The following is a 16,696-nucleotide window of genomic DNA, read 5'->3' on the forward strand; positions in this document are numbered from 1 at the left end:
CAGTAGGCTTTAAAAAGTGCTAGAAATAGATCTGTGCCTGTAATGACAGGTGGAAGTGATAACTGGGAGGTGGGGAAGCTGACAGTAAGGAAGAGATCAGGGTAGTGCAAAGTGATATATACTGGAACAAAAAAATAAACAAATCCCAACTTAATAATAATAATATTTTTTTTATTTATACCCCACCCTCCCTGGCCAACACCAGTAAAATTAGTTAGTATACTTCATTATACATGTGAACTGCTCTAGCTCCCGGTGGAGTACAGAGTCAGGTTTAAGGTGTTGGTTTTGACCTTTAAAGCCCTAAGCGGCCTAGGACCCACATACCTACGGGACTGCCTCTCCTGGTATGCCCCACGGAGGACCTTAAGGTCCACAAATGACAACATTTTGGACGTCCCAAGTCGCAAGGTGGTTTGATTGGTCTCAACTAGGGCCAGGGCCTTTTCAGTACTGGCCCCGACTTGGTGGAACGCTCTGTCACAAGAAACTAGGGCCCTGCGGAACTTGACATCTTTCCCCATTTCTGCATCCATATGTGATTCCCCTCCCTTTAAATATCCCATGCAAAAATTCAGGTACAGTTACCCAGGAATTTTGCCCAATATAGTAGTTTTGTATGTAATTTACACTAGCGTGTGCACCACAATTGTTTGGAGAAGTGGAGATTTCGAATGACAGTTGTGTTTTGGTTCACTTCTTGACCTGAGAACTGCAAATTAGATAGGTTTGCATCAAAATGCAGACCAAACAAACTTCTTCCCCACTGCTTTATAAGAGTGGGGATTTATGTGCACAAACTGCAAAAGGAACATAGTTAATGGGAGTTTTGGCAGAGATGGATTAATCTCCTTGTGCATGCCACCAATTTTAGCATCTACATCCGAGATTCCCATGGTACACTGGCATGAGCTACTGTTGCATAAGGACTCAACTGAGACCCTGTCAGACTCAAGCATTAACCTTATCCCTCTGAGCTTCACTCGGTTGTCGTGCCGATCAATAACGTTGTGCAGTATTTCCAGGACCAGCTGTCTGAGTTCAGAGTCATCCATGAGTGAAGGAGAGAGCAAAGGATCCAGAAAAGGAGCGGGCAGGGCAGCAGAAATGGTCTTGGCACTGTATCCTGTTGTGACCTGGTAAGCATCAAAGAAAAGGTAAAGAGAAGACACCAAAGAAATGATTCAGACAAATCACACAGCCAAAAGCTGGGTACAAAAGCTGTGCCCATTTAACTGAACCAATTGCGCAGGCTGGAGCTGTGTCCTCTCAGCTGCACAAACTGCACGACGGAAAGCTGAACCCATTCAACTGCACAAAAAGAAACCCACCAAAAATCAATGTGCAGTCATACCTCGGGTTAAAGTCGCTTTAGGTTGAGTGTTTTCAGGTTGCGCTCCGCGGCTACCTGGAAGTAACGGAACGCGTCACTTCCAGGTTCCGCCGCTCGCGCATGCGCAGGTGCTCAAAATGATGTCATGCGCAGAAGCAGCGACTCATGATCCGCGCATGCGCAGACGTGAGTTGTGTTCTGCTCAGGATGTGAACAGGGCTCCAGAACGGACCCCGTTCGCATCCAGAGGTACCACTGTAGTTCTTTTGTTTTAAGTAGATTTTTATCATGCTTTTCCTTCAAGGGGCTCAAGGATGTACACATGATTCGCTCTCAGTTCATGTTATTCTCACAGGGTTTTTTTGTGAGGTACATTAGGCTGAGCGATGGTGACTGACACAAAGTCACCTAAAGTGAGCTTCCTGTCGAAGCGGCCATGTTGGCTGCCCCTGCAATGACTCCTTTGTAAGAGCATAAACCAATGGTTGGCTGAATGGTTTACAAGGAGTAAACACTGGTGTAATCTCTAGTTAGAACAGCAGTGGAAACCAAAAAAGAAAGGAAGAACCAATTTACAACAACCTCCCTGCCTACTCAACTCTCAGCATTTCTCAGTTTCACAGATAACCAGACAAGTAATTTGCAAAAGTATTTGAAAATGTAGCCTAGTCCTATGGAAAACACCACTCTCCTTTACTTTTGCTTCGAGTTTAAAGAAGTGGCTATTCTCCCTACTTAGCCATGCTGTAAAATGGATCTTTTAAAATAAGGATATAAAAGCCATCATGTCAATTTCCTCCATTACTTACCATCAGTAACGATCTCAGCAACATAATTTGAATTCGCCTGGTTCCCAAATCCCTAAAGGAAATGGAGGGGAAAACCAAAGTTAATTTGAATCAACACTTCTTTCTCTCTTAAAAAGATAAACAATAACAACTTTCATAGCTGTTGGTGGTGGGATGCAGAACTTGATAAGTGTTAAGATAAAATGGCAAGCTGGAATAGTAAGCCTCAGAACAGAAGCAAAAGCTGGAAGAATCCATGTGGCCCAAGGAGCAAAATGCTGTAAATTGTTGGATTTTAGTTAAAATCCACACTGACCAGCAGAAGTGATGCCTAAGTCATTCATATTCAAACGAGAACTCTGAAGGCCGAAGTGGTGAGCATAATAATAATAATAATTAAAAAAATTTTTTTTATTTATATCCTGCCCTCCCCAGCCAAAGCCGGGCTCAGGGCGGCTAACAACACTAAAATAGTGCAACATTATAAAACATTATAAAATGAATTAAAATCAAAATTGATGGCAACCATAAACTAAAGTTTTGTAAAGATTGCCAAAGGAGGGAGTCAGGCTGCACCCTGACCAAAGGCCTGGTGGAACAGCTCTGTCTTGCAGGCCCTGCGGAAAGATGTCAAGTCCTGCAGGGCCCTCGTCTCTTGTGACAGAGCGTTCCACCAGGTTGGAGCTGCAGCCGAGAAAGCCCTGGCTCTAGTTGAGGCCAGCCTTCCAAGCAGTTGACCTGGGTTTGTTTCCCAGCCAATGCACCAACCAGTGATTTGCGAGCTGGGCAGCCGGCAGTGGAACAGCCTCGGTGTAAAGAGATGGAAAGACAGTATTCTGTGTTTCCACATTTGCCTCGCCAGAAAGTGGAGGTATCTAGCAATTCTAAAGCAATAGCCAGGAATAGCTGTGGAAAGGTTGCGGTGAGAGAAGCAGAATCTTGGACTCTTGCTGAACTCTAAGCATGCCTTGACCATGGCAGTGGTGAATGTCTGTACAGTCGTATCTCTGGTTACGAACTTAATTCGTTCCAGAGGTCCATTCTTAACCTGAAACCATTCTTAACCTGAGGTACCACTTTAACTAATGGGGCCTCCTGCTGCTGCTGCGCCACTGGTGCACGATTTCTGTTCTCATCGTGAGGTAAAGTTCTTAACCCGAGGTACTACTTCCGGGTTAGCGGAGTCTGTAACCCAAAGTGTTTGTAACCTGAGGTGTTTGTAAGCGAGGTAAAAAGGTAAAGGTACCCCTGCCCGTACGGGCCAGTCTTGACAGACTCTAGGGTTGTGCGCTCATCTCACTCTATAGGCCGGGAGCCAGCGCTGTCCGCAGACACTTCCGGGTCACGTGGCCAGCGTGACAAGCTGCATCTGGTGAGCCAGCGCAGCACACGGAACGCCGTTTACCTTCCCGCTAGTAAGCGGTCCCTATTTATCTACTTGCACCCGGAGGTGCTTTCGAACTGCTAGGTTGGCAGGCGCTGGGACCGAACGACGGGAGCGCACCCCGCCGCGGGGATTCGAACCGCCGACCATGCGATCGGCAAGTCCTAGGCGCTGAGGTTTTACCCACAGCGCCACCTGCGTCCCTACTTGTAAGCGAGGTACCACTGTATATATATCTGCTACCAATATGCTAGGCCGACACACGCAGCGAAAGTGATGCAGGGCCCAATCCTTCTTAAACATCCATCGGAGGTTGATGGATTGATCCAACATTTGATGTCTTTATATCCCGCCTAACTCCCAAGTTGGGATTCATCTTAGATACACCTCGTGTTCCCAAGTGGAAAAAGAGACCAGTACAGTGGTACCTCAGGTTAAGTACTTAATTCATTCCGGAGGTCCGTTCGTAACCTGAAACTGTTCTTAACCTGAAGCACCACTTTAGCTAATGGGGCCTCCTGCTGCCGCCGCGCTGCCGGGGCACGATTTCTGTTCTTATCCTGAAGCAAAGTTCTTAACCTGAAGCACTATTTCTGGGTTAGCGGAGTCTGTAACCTGAAGCGTATGTAACCCAAGGTACCACTGTAGTGTCACTATGTTGGCAGGGCCCATTAATTTTGGCTACCAGGAAGGAAGAGACACCTGTCAGACTTTTCTGGCTTTGAAGAGATCTTCTGCTGCTGACCTCCTTCCTTAAAGCTTGAAGAAGAAGACAAGAGACCCTTTGAATGCTCAAAAAATCCCCATGTCCTTTGAAACTGTTGATGCTCTGTTTAGGTCCCATCCAAAAGAACGGTATTATTTTGGGGGGTTCAGAGGGGGTAAGTTCAAAGTGGGTGACACCCTGAAGCAAGAGGACAACACTAATGATTCTGATGATGAACTCTCAGACCTGAGATGGATCAGCAAAACCAGAATGGCACTGCAGAATCAGAAGTAGTGAACAGCGGAGCACAATTTGCTTCGGACCACTTATCGCTTCTCTCTGCAGCATGAAACTATGTGGTAGAGGGTTGGGGAGAGCAACTGCTATCTGGACAGTCCTCAGTTGCACACTAGTATGTTGTTGTTGTCGTTTAGTTGTTTAGTCGTGTCCGACTCTTTGTGACCCCATGGACCAGAGCACGCCAGGCACTTCTGTCTTCCACTGCCTCCCGCAGTTTGGTCAAACTCATGCTGGTAGCTTTGAGAACACTGTCCTACCATCTCGTTCTCTGTCGTCCCCTTCTCCTTGTGCCCTCCATCTTTCCCAACATCAGGGTCTTTTCCAGGGAGTCTTCTCTTCTCATGAGGTGGCCAAAGTATTGGAGCCTCAGCTTCAGGATCTGTCCTTCCAGTGAGCACTCAGGGCTGATTTCCTTCAGAATGGATAGGTTTGATCTTCTTGCAGTCCATGGGACTCTCAAGAGTCCCCTCCAGCACCATAATTCAAAAGCATCAATTCTTTGGGGATCAGCCTTCTTTATGGTCCAGCTCTCACTTCCATACATCACTACTGGGAAAACCATGGCTTTAACTATACGGACCTTTGTTGACAAGGTGATGTCTCTGCTTTTTAAGATGCTGCACACTAATATATTATGCATCATTTGCTAGCCTCATTCAAAGAAAAAAAAATACCAAGAGGGCTAAGAGAGCTCTGCTCCTTTGTATGCAGCACAGACAATAACCAGACCGATAAAGAGTTCTAGAGGCTGATATGCCTAATTAAAACTGAAAAATAAAAAGCCATGGGAGTCTGGTGGTTTCCTTAGAAAAGCAATGAATAAAATATAACTATGTATTGATGATTTGAATTTACGGAGGAATAAAATCCCCATCACAACAGGAATCATCCCGAGCGGCTTAAGTTCGCTGCTTCGTGACTCCCCGTCTGAAAATCGATGAGCAGCGAATGAAGCCGAATGATTCTGAATTATTCATTTCCACCTATTTATCAGCACCATTCTCCTCTAGAAAGCATTTCTCAGAAGCCTACAGAATCAATTGAGGCCAAAATAGGCAGCCTTCTACCACACTGGTCAGAACTTTTAGTTTTATAGAAAGCCGAAGGTGTTTCCAGTTAACCACATTCTATATGGCTGGACGGGTCCCTCGTGAATTATTGGAGAGGGAAATTAATTTGTTAGGTGATCGGAAGGCTCAACATAGCAACACAGGACTGGAAAGGGCCCAGTGAGCCAATAAATTCAAGTGCCAAACAAGAAAAAACGATTTCCCCCTAATCATGCTGTAAAACAAAACAAAGTATTCTTGTTCAATAATAAAAACATCTCTCAAAACACACTTGCAAACTTATCTTAAACAGCTGATGGCAAACACCAATGAGACTGGCAAGCTGCAAAAGGGGGATGTTGGAAATAACGGCTGTTTTATTAGAATCTTGCAAAGAAATCTACAGAAGCTACTAGGTCTTGAATAGTCTTAGTAGCCTGCAACTCCATATGTACCTATCTATGTCAGCTAGTTGTGGCACAGAAGGGAGAAAATAAAAGAACCAAGAAAGAGATTCTCACCAGCTGTAGGTGACTAGATAAGGTTTGCAACCTGTAAGAGCGTGCAAGAGGAGAAACTAGATAGAGAAATGTTTTGTTCCTTCTCTCATTATACCAGAACTCAGAAACATCCAATGAAGTTGAATGTTGGAAGATTCAGGACCGATAAAAGGAAGTACTTCTTCACACGATGCACAGTTGAACTGTGGAATTCAATCTCACAGGAGTTAGTGATGACCACCAACTTGGATGGCTTCAAAAGAGGATTAGACATATTTGTGGAAGATAAGGCTACACTAGCCAGGTTGGTTAAGTTCTACCTATACAGATGGAGGCAGTATGCCTCTCAATACCAGTTCCTGGGAACTGCAGGTGGGGAGGGGGCTCTTGTGCTCTGCTTCTGTTTGCAGGCTTCCCACAGGGATCTGGTTGGCCACTGTAAGAACAGGATCCTGGGCTACATGGGCCCTTTTTCAGCAGGACTTATGTTCTTACATACTTTTGCTTTGGTGCAGGTAAAGGTAAAGGGACCCCTGACCATTAGGTTGAGTTGCGGACAACTCTGGGGTTGCGGCGCTCATCTTGCTTTGCTGGTCAAGGGAGCCGGCGTACAGCTTCTGGGTCATGTGGCCAGCATGACTAAGCCGCTTCTGGCAAACCAGAGCAGTGCACGGAAATGCCGTTTCCCTTCCCTTCCCGCCAGAGCGGTACCTATTTATCGACTTGCACTTTGATGTGCTTTCGAACTGCTAGGTTGGCAGGACCAGGGACCGAGGAACGGGAGCTCACCCCGTCGCGGGGATTCAAACTGCCGACCTTCTGATCAGCAAGTCCTAGGCTCTGTGGTTTAACCCACAGCGCCACCCATATTTCAGCATATATAATGCTATTCTATTTCTCTCCAGTTGCTATTCGCTTCACAGACAAAATTGGAAACTGCATATGGCTACACACTTTTCTCTATGGAAATCAGATTAAAAAGACTAGGGCTATTTTAAGAGTTGGGTTGGGTTCATGCAAAGTCTCTACACACCATTTTGAGTGATTCCTCCTTGACCTATGCCAACCTGGTTTGTGTGTGTGTTCCTGATTCTCCAGAGAATTTCTTTGGCAGGGGGAAGCAAGAAGCTGCAAAGGGTAATGAACAAAGAGGAAAAGCCCCTTCTCTATATGCTTCCATCTGCCTATAGTATTCAGGATCCAAGCCCGTATGCAAAACCTGCCATCCTTTATTTCTGCCTCTTTTAGGATAAACAAATTTCCCACTGGAAGCCCCAAATATGTAGCAATCTGAACAAACCCAAACTGGCTGGTGTCCAGTGTGTGCGAAGTTGCTCCCAGAACAGGAACTTTCCCCATAATGAACAACATAATCTCAGACCGATGGTAGTCTGGCAGGTTGCTTCCAAAGAAACCTAGGTGTAAAAAGATTTTTTTAAAAAAATTCCAGAAAGAAATATTAACAGACAACAATGGATTTTCTTCTGCCTCGAATGAAAAACCAGCAGTTGGTAATTGTTTTGTCTCCCCAGGCTGGATTTTATCATGCTTATGATTTTAGTTCTCTTTTTTTGCTATTTTCCATGTAAAAAAAAATCCCCTCTCCTGTTATGATTTTTTAGATTTTAAGAAGAAAAAGAAACCCAAAATATTCCAGTTAACATGCATTAGGACAGATGTGGCCAATGTGGTGCTCTCCAAATAGACTACAACTCCCATCATTCCCAACCATCAGCCTTACTGACTGAGGCTGATGGGAGTTTTAGTCAAACAGCCTCCGAAGGGGTTACGGTATGTGGATTACTCCTACATCAGGACTAGAGACTGTGCAATTTTGAAAAGTCCTTATTTTATTTTATTATTTGCCACTGTTATGTCGCTGGTTGAGCATTTTTGGCGTTTTCTGGTTTTCCTAGTTTTTAGTATGTTGTATTTCAGCTTAAGTTGCCTTGAGACTTTTTCTTTTTCTTTTTTTTTGCATAAAGTTGCAAGCAAATGTAATAAATAAAAACATCCAGTTATGTTTTACTCAAGAGTAGACTCATGGAAATTAATGGACCTAAGTTAGTCAAATATGTCTCTAAGTAGGACTAGCATTGGAGACAACAAATAATTGTAATACTAATACTAATACTAATAATAATATTACATGCTCTTCACCTCCATGTCCCATCTTAATAACGATAATGATGATTATTTTTTTATCATTATCATGGCTGCTTTTATTTATTTTACATCTGTATACTGCCCTGTACCCGAAGATCTCGGGGTGGTTCAGAGGACTGCTTTTGCCTCTACCCCGCAAATAAAACCTTAAAACTATTTAAAACGACTCACCAATTGTTTGAATGATAGCATTCTGGACAATTCTCTCGTCATTTTCCTTGGCACTTGCATTGAAGCTGGCACTGCTCACTGAGCTACGCCTGTCACTTAATTCGAAATCGACGCTGAAACGCAGGTGCTTCAGTAAGGTGTTAAAGACTTCTAAGACAGTTGGGCCTGTGGAGAGAAGAAAACCAACGGCTTCAACCTTTGGGAACAAAAGGGTGGGTCATTGGGACCCAAATTTTGGAGAAGTATGCCTTTGAATTCCAGTGGCTTTGAATCAGTGGCAGCGAGTGTGATGTTGCACTCATCTGGTTGGCCACTGTGAGCAACAAATGCTAGACTAGATGGGCCTTTGGCCTGATCCAGCAATCCAACTCTTCCCATGTTCTTAAATGTGGAGTTCTCTGTTCCAAGTGGACAGTGTCAAGAATGGAGGCATCTTACTTCAGCCTTCTTAAACACAAAAAAGTGAAAAAATTCTCCACAGATGTAGTCTTTAGCTAAATGCACTGAGAGTCATGGACCATTAATGGAGAAGCCATTCTCCACTTTTTATTTGCTTTCTACCGCCAAAGGTATAACTGGGGAATGAGCTCATTGGCTGTGACCTTTGAAGGTCCTAAAACTGCCACCCAGAGGACCACTAGAACTGTCCCTCCCCAAACCCCACAGCCTACAGCAAGCAACTACTGGGGAGTCAAAGAGCTCAGAAGCAAGTGACCCCTTAGCCTGAACCTACCAAGCACACTGGGACCAGGCCGAGCTATGGGCATCTATGGCTGCCTCAAGCGGGGATCTCAATGAAGTCCCAGGACAGGAAGAAGGCCTTGCTGTTATTGTGACTCCGTTTGTGGACCTGTACTGCCTGGACAAAGGGCATGGCAATCTGCAACAAGGGCTAAAGCCTCAACAAAGCCAAAGTTGCCATCTACTTGTCGATCCTAGTGGTAACTGGGGCTCAAGTTTGGGCCTATTCCCTATGGGGCATCTGCAACTTGGAGTTGACTCAAGAGTCCTGGAGTCTCCTTGCTTGTTCTTCCGGCAGCAAGTCGCTCAGTGCAGACCCAGACCATCAAGTCCAAGCTGTCATGTGCACCACCCAATATGACGCAACATTGGCTATAGCAGCAGAGGCCCAGAGGGAAGCAGCTGAATAAGCCCAAGGGCATTGAGATGGTTGCATTTTGTTGTAATTGTACTGCTGGTGGTTGCTGCCTTGAATTCCAGTTTTCGGAGGGATGAGTCCAGTGCCGGATTTACGTATAAGCTAAACAAGCTATAACTTAGGGCCCCACTCTCTTGGCCCCCCCCCCCCCAAAAAAATGTAAAGGAAAAAAACACTGGATGTACATTTCCAAAATATAAGATAAAAAACAATTAAAATAAAACCTACATACAGCAACAGTTCGAAAGCACGTCAAAGTACAAGTAGATAAATAGGTACCGCTCCGGTGGGAAGGTAAACGGTGTTTCCGTGTGCTGCTCTGATTCGCCAAAAGTGGCTTAGTCATGCTGGCCACATGACCTGGAAGCTGTATGCCGGCGCCCTCAGCCAATAAAGCGAGTTGAGCGCCGCAACCCCAGAGTCGGTCACGACTGGACCTAATGGTCAGGGGTCCCTTTACCTTTACCTTTTACAGCAACAGTGGCAAATGGCTTTAGATACCTATTAAGCCCATAAATTACCATATATTCAACACTAAAAAAGCAACCATTTGTTGTTGACAAAGGACAGCTGGACATATAAAGGGCCCCATTACCTTCAGTAGCTTAGGGCATCATCAAACCTAAATCTGGCCCTGGACGGGTCACAGGTTTAACTGAATAACTTGTAAGTTAAAATATGGTTCTATTATAGGTACAGTGGTACCTCGAGTTAATTCGTTCCAGAGGTCCGTTCTTAACCTGAAACTGTTCTTAACCTGAGGTACCACTTTAGCTAATGGGACCTCCTGCTGCTGCCGTGCCGCCGGAGCACGATTTCTGTTCTCATCCTGAAGCAAAGTTCTTAGCCCGAGGTAATATTTCTGGGTTAGTGGAGCCTGCAACCTGAAGTGTATGTAACCCGAGGTACCAGTGTATTTCTATTAGAGAAGGGTCCTCCTGTGATGGAGAAAATGATAATTTCATAAAACTGTACCATTCTGATGATTCCGTTTTCTTTTGAGCCTATGCTCTAGGTAAACTGAAGAGGGCTGTGCCTGCCTTTTACAGTACAGAACTAGCTGCTTTTAGGCTGTGTGTGTAGTAAATGCCCATTCCAGAACACTGGAAAGAATATCCTGTTAGAATCTATGGTGGCCATTGTATGCACGAACAGAGAATCAGATAGGCATGGCAATTGTGATTAATCTTGAATTGTTTTGTAGACAGATGAAAGAGGATATTGGGAGACATTTAATGAATAGGAAAATTAGTCTGAGTCTTAATAAAGAAAGACATTGAAAAATGATTATATGTAATCACAGGATATTATGATGAGGGCTGATTTGAAGAGCCAAATGGTTTTGATTGGTTCAGGCTGACGGCATTGGGTTGCAATTGATAAGATTGCTGTGACCCTTTGATTAGTGAATAGAAATCACGTGAAGCGTTTCAGAAACATTGTTTTGGATGTGGTTGTTTGCAGCCTCCTCCTTACTTTTTAAAATAATTTTTTATTTAAAATTTCTTAGTTTACAAAAATACCGTATTTTTTGCTCTATAAGACTCACTTTTTCCCTCCTAAAAAGTAAGGGGAAATGTGTGTGCGTCTTATGGAGCGAATGCAGGCTGCACAGCTATCCCAGAAGCCAGAACAGCAAGAGGGATTGCTGCTTTCACTGCGCAGCGATCCCTCTTGCTGTTCTGGCTTCTGAGATTCAGAATATTTTTTTCCTTGTTTTCCTCCGCCAAAAATTAGGTGCGTCTTGTGGTCTGGTGCGTTTTATAGAGCGAAAAATATGGGTACATGCATTGCCTCTTTTTTTCCAAGTTGCGTTTTCTACAGGTCAGTATCGTTTGTTGTGAGACATTAGTGTTACATACAGTGTTAGGTTAGGAAGGAGAGAGGAAGAGGGGGGGGGATCGGTGAGTGGGGTGGGGTGTCAATGCTTCTATTCCTCTACTTAGTGTATGTGTGGGGTTTTGTGCCAGGGTCACTTGTGTGAGTTTTCTTACTATTTGCGTGTGCATTTCCTTGGTGGTGACAGAGGTTGGGGGTGGCCTAGGATGTGGTTGGTTGTCTTTGGTTGGCTGTAGTGAGATTTGGGGGGTTTTTTTTGTGTGTGTATATGCCTGCTCCTTACTTTTGACGCTGTCCCTATGTGCATTTGCATTTCAATAAAGGCCTAACTTTTCATTTGGAGCCTCCATCCTCTCCTTTTGGGTTTCTGGAAGGGAGAGCTCCATTCTAGGAACCCCTTTTAAATTTCTACAACACCTGTATAATCAATGTATGTGTGTGTGTTTATGTTAATGAACTGAACAGACTGAAAGATTCTGAGTCATTGGCGGGGGAAAAGAGTGTGTGAGAACAGTGTTTAGCTTCTTTTTTAATTGCTATTTTGTTAATAATGCTTTATAGATAATAATTTATTATTTGTACCCCGCCCATCTGGCTGGGTTTCCCCAGCCACTCTGGGCAGCTTCCAACAAAAAAATAAAATACAGTAATGCATCAAACTTTTAAAGCTTTCCTCAACAGGGCTGCCTTCAGATGTCTTCTAAAAGTCTGGTAGTTGTTGTTCTCTTTGACATCAAGTGGGAGGGCGTTCCACAGGGTGGGCGCCACTACCGAGAAGGCCCTCTGCCTGGTTCCCTGTAGCTTTGCTTCTCACAGTGAGGGAACCGCCAGAAAGCCTTCAGCGCTGGACCTCAGTGTCCGGGTAGAACGATGGGGTGGAGATGCTCCTTCAGGTATACTGGACCAAGGCCGTTTAAAGGTCAACACCAACACTTAATGCCTTATTAAGAACATAAGACGAAGCTGCTGGATCATGACAATGGCCCACCCAGTCCAGCATCGTGTTCTTACAGTGGCCAGCCTGATGCCTATGGGAAAGCAGCAAGCAGGATTCAAGCACAACAGCCCTCTCCCTCCCTATTGTTTCCAGCAACGGGGATTTGGAAGAGCATTGCTGCCTCCAACTGTGGGGGTGGAAGGTAGCCATCATGGCTAGTAGCCATCGATAGAAGAGAAGAAGAAGAGTTTGGATTTGATATCCCGCCTTTCACTCCCTTTAAGGAGTCTCAAAGCGGCTAACATTCTCCTTTCCCTTCCTCCCCCACAACAAACACTCTGTGAGGTGAGTGGGGCTGAGAGACTTCAAGGAAGTGTGACTGGCCCAAGGTCACCCAGCAGCTGCATGTGGAGGAGTGGAGACGCGAACCCAGTTCCCCAGATTACAAGACTACCACTCTCAACCACTACACCACACTGGCTCTCTGGATAGCCCTCTCCTCCAAGAATTTGCCTACTCATCTTCTTGATTTGCTTACCATATAATATGACTCATGCTGCAATTGTGACGCTTATTTTTTAGTTACTGGTTCCTCAATGCTGTTTTATAAACAACAACAACAACAATTTATTTATATCCCACCCTCCCCAGCCGAAGCTGGGCTCAGAGCGGCTAACAACAGTAAAAATAACACAATATACACAGAATCACAATCAATTAATTGAAATACATTCTAAAATCAATTCATTCTAAAATCAATTCAAAATCAAATTAATGGCAACCATTGGGCTAGAGTGCTATGAGGATTACAGAAGGAGGAGGTCAGACTGCACCTTGGCCAAAGGCCTGGTGGAACAGCTCTGTCTTGCAGGCCCCGCGGAAAGATGTCAAATCCTGCAGGACCCTAGTCTCTTGTGACAGAGCGTTCCACCAGATCGGGGCCACGGCCAAAAAAGCCCTGGCTCTGGCTGAGGCCAGCCTAACTTCCCTGTGGCCCGGGACCTCCAAGATGTTTTTGTTTGAAGACCATAAGGTCCTCCGTGGGACATACCAGGAGAGGCGGTTCCGTAGGTATGAGGGTCCTAGATTGCAATTGTTTTTACTGTTAATTATATTACGTGATTTATGCTGTACAGTGGTACCTCGGGTTACATATGTTTCAGGTTACATATGCTTCAGGTTACAGACTCCGCTAACCCAGAAATAGTACCTGGGGTTAAGAACTTTGCTTCAGGATGAGAACAGAAATCGTGCTCCGGTGGCATGGTGGCAGCAGGAGGCCCCATTAGCTAAAGTGGTGCTTCAGGTTAAGAATAGTTTCAGATTAAGAACGGACCTCCGGAACGAATTAAGTACTTAACCCGAGGTTCCACTGTATGTGTTTATTTTCATCTTATTTATCTCTCTTCCATTTTGTCCCATTTCTCTTCTTTCCTTCTCTTAAACAAACAAGCAAGGGAGAGGGATGGTGGCCGGGCCAAAGGTAAGGCTCACCTGATGTGGTTCTTGCAAAAAGCATTTCTTTTCTTTTTATTAATGATCTGCGCATTTATTTGCATCAAATAAGATGCAAGCACTTTGACAAATATACAGAAAAAAAGGTAGGATCAACATAGAACAGAAATCTAGCTTAAACGGAGGGAAAGCTTATGACAACATACTCCCAAGAGGAACTTGTGCTCAATAATGTTGCTGTTATTTACTGTTTGTAAACCGCTTTGGGATTTGTTTAAATGGAAAGAGGCACTGAAATACAATAAATCAAATTAAGTTGAAACCAGTGCACCACTCCCACCCCAAGAATTGGCTTTTCGCTGCCAACTCTCTCCTGGCTTTATAACCAGACATGTTTATCACCTGACCCTCCCACTGCCACCTCCAGAATTCCTGGAGTTAAACCAAGTCAGCCTTAAGAGCTCTGGAAATGTTGACCAAATCATAATTCTGCTGCAACTTTAAATTAGGGGGTGCTCCAAACATACTCCTCCCCTCCAGCCGCGGCTATTTACGCCTTTCTGAAAACCGCCACCACGAGCTCACCATCATTTTTGGGATTTGCAATTTATACTATTGTTCGCTGTCCCCCAAAGCGCTGATGAGCTAGTATACACACATCGTGCCAGACTATTGTTCATTGTTAGCCGGTCAGGGCTTCCAACTGGGAGCAATTTTGTGCATGTTCCCAAATGAAAATACACAGATGAGGCAATTGGCTCGATTGCACCATAATTAGTGTGACTTTGAAATGAGTCACTGGTTTGTTCTTTTATTTTTTTCCCCCTCCACACATCTGACGACGCTTTCACAACCTGTTGTTTGATCTGCAACTGCAAATATAAAAATGTTCTCTTTGGGACTAAAAAAAATGATGGCATCTTTTTAAATATTAAAAAATAATAAAACAAACACTTCACAACGTAAATCAAGAATTAAAGGGGGTTTTGTCATTTACAGTGGATGGGCAGAGAAAAAAATATGAATAGTATCAAAACAATTATAATAAAATAAAGTAATTCAAGTCTAGACTGAAAATCATGGGGCTGCTTTTACTTATTAGATTATTAAATCATTTGCAACCATTTGTATCTGTTTCAAGGAGCCCTGGACTTTTTTGGGAGTAGAGGCAGGACAGAAAAAAACAGACATTTCAGTGAGGAAGGAAGACAATATTTCTTTCCTAATCCAGCTCATCACATGGCAGGGAAGAAATATGTAATTGTTCTTTTCATTAGTCTGGTATCCTAACCCACCTCCAATGTCCTTGCATGTCCATTTGGCGATGGAACGTACAAATAAAACCTACGTACATAAAAGTCAGTAGATACAGACCAAAATTGGGTAGCTGATTTCTCCGGTGTAGGGGAGAGAGTATCTCTATTTCAGGGACGGCCAACTCCTGAGGGGGGGGGGGGTGTTCAGGGAAAAGTTGCTGACCTTTTTTAGGGAGAAAGGGGGAGAGTCGCTCACCCAAAGATCGCTCAGGAAACAATCACCCTCACTGCAAAAGCTGCGTCTCCCGTTCTGGAGATCCTGCACCAATGGAGGATGGGCCAAGGGGGCAGGGCCTGATTCTGTTTTACCACCGCTGAGGAAAGGGAATACCTGGAGGAGCATCTCCACCCCCATCGTTCTGCCCGGACACTGTGGACCAGGCCGAGGGCCTTCTGATGGTTCCCTCACTGCAAGAAGTGAGGTTACAGGGAACCAGGCAGAGGGCTTTCTCGGTAGTGGCACCCGCCCTGTGGAATGCCCTCCCACCAGATGTCAAAGAGAAGAACAACTACCAGACTTTTAGGGAAGGTTTTAATGTTTAACAGACTACTGCATTTTAATATTTTTGTTGGAAGCCACCCAGAATGGCTGGGCAAACCCAGCCAGATGGGTGGTGTATAAATAAAATATTATCATTATTATTATTATTATTATTATTATTATTATTATTATTAACAACCAGTGATCGATCGCAATCGACTAAAACCTCCTGGAGATCTACCAGTAGATCGCAGTAGGCCTGTTGGACATCCCTGCTCTATTTCATCACAATCACAACACACATCCTATTTCCACATGAATATGAACGGTGCCCTTGAGCAGATGCAGGCTTGCTCCTCTCAACATGATGGAGAATTAGTGTCCAATCCTGCCCAGATAGGCTCATAGCATGGCACTTACCTATGGAACCTTTCGCAGCAATGGCAACTGCTTGCAAAAGGGCCTGGATGATACCCGCTCGGACTCGGGGGAAATCTCTCCTGCGAGAGTCCAGGTGCGCCAGAATTTCTTGTATAACATGATGAGAGTACTGCGCCTAGAAATAAAAATATATTTGTCGGTTTCAATTGTAAATTAAAAGCTGCTTCCTGTGATCTTTAATTCCAACTGCTCTTTCTCTCTTTCTCATGCAAACTGCCCAAGGAAACACTTAACTAGTGTTGACAACATTTTTACCTGATGTACAATGATCTCTACTCCCTTGCCCCACTCCTAGATAGATAGATAGATAGTTTGGGCCCCCACATATTAATTAAATATAAAGGGTGCAGCAAGCAGATGAAAACGTGCAACCAGTGCCAGATTTAGGGTGGTGCAGGCTGTTTCCCCACAAAAGGAGTCGATCTGAAGAGGTGCAAAATTCAGAAGATCCATAATTGAGGAGATCCACTTGAGGGCACCAAATTTTATCCTCACACAAGGAACCATATTACCCAGATTACCAAAGTCTGTCATTGGTGCACAATAATTATATGATGGGCTTCAGCAAAACTGGGTTCAAGAGGAGTTGCTACCCAGAGCAAGATCTTGGGGGAGGGCCATAGCTCAGTGGTGGAGAATCTGTTTTGCATGCAGAAGGTCCCAGGTTCAAT

General features: G+C 44.5%; 1 protein-coding gene across 4 annotated transcripts in view; it reads right to left on the reverse strand.

Moving 5' to 3' along the window:
- Nucleotides 1–16,696, reverse strand: part of EFR3A (EFR3 homolog A) — a 99,785-nt gene that overhangs the window by 35,884 nt on the left and 47,205 nt on the right. For all 4 annotated transcript variants that reach the window (XR_014513747.1, XM_083450520.1, XM_083450519.1 and 1 more), the window contains exons 10-14: nt 16,005–16,140; nt 8,398–8,562; nt 7,361–7,475; nt 2,143–2,194; nt 964–1,136 (exon numbers count right to left, since the gene is read on the reverse strand). Coding sequence is in view for 3 of the 4 variants with exons in the window: in XM_083450520.1 (XP_083306646.1) it covers nt 964–1,136; nt 2,143–2,194; nt 7,361–7,475; nt 8,398–8,562; nt 16,005–16,140 (641 nt within the window). In the remaining variant the exon portion in view is untranslated. The remainder of the gene's footprint in view (nt 1–963; nt 1,137–2,142; nt 2,195–7,360; nt 7,476–8,397; nt 8,563–16,004; nt 16,141–16,696) is intronic.

The sequence above is a fragment of the Podarcis tiliguerta genome, assembly GCF_965153285.1.
Source record: "Podarcis tiliguerta genome assembly, chromosome: 7".
NCBI classification, from domain to species: Eukaryota; Metazoa; Chordata; class Lepidosauria; order Squamata; family Lacertidae; genus Podarcis; species Podarcis tiliguerta.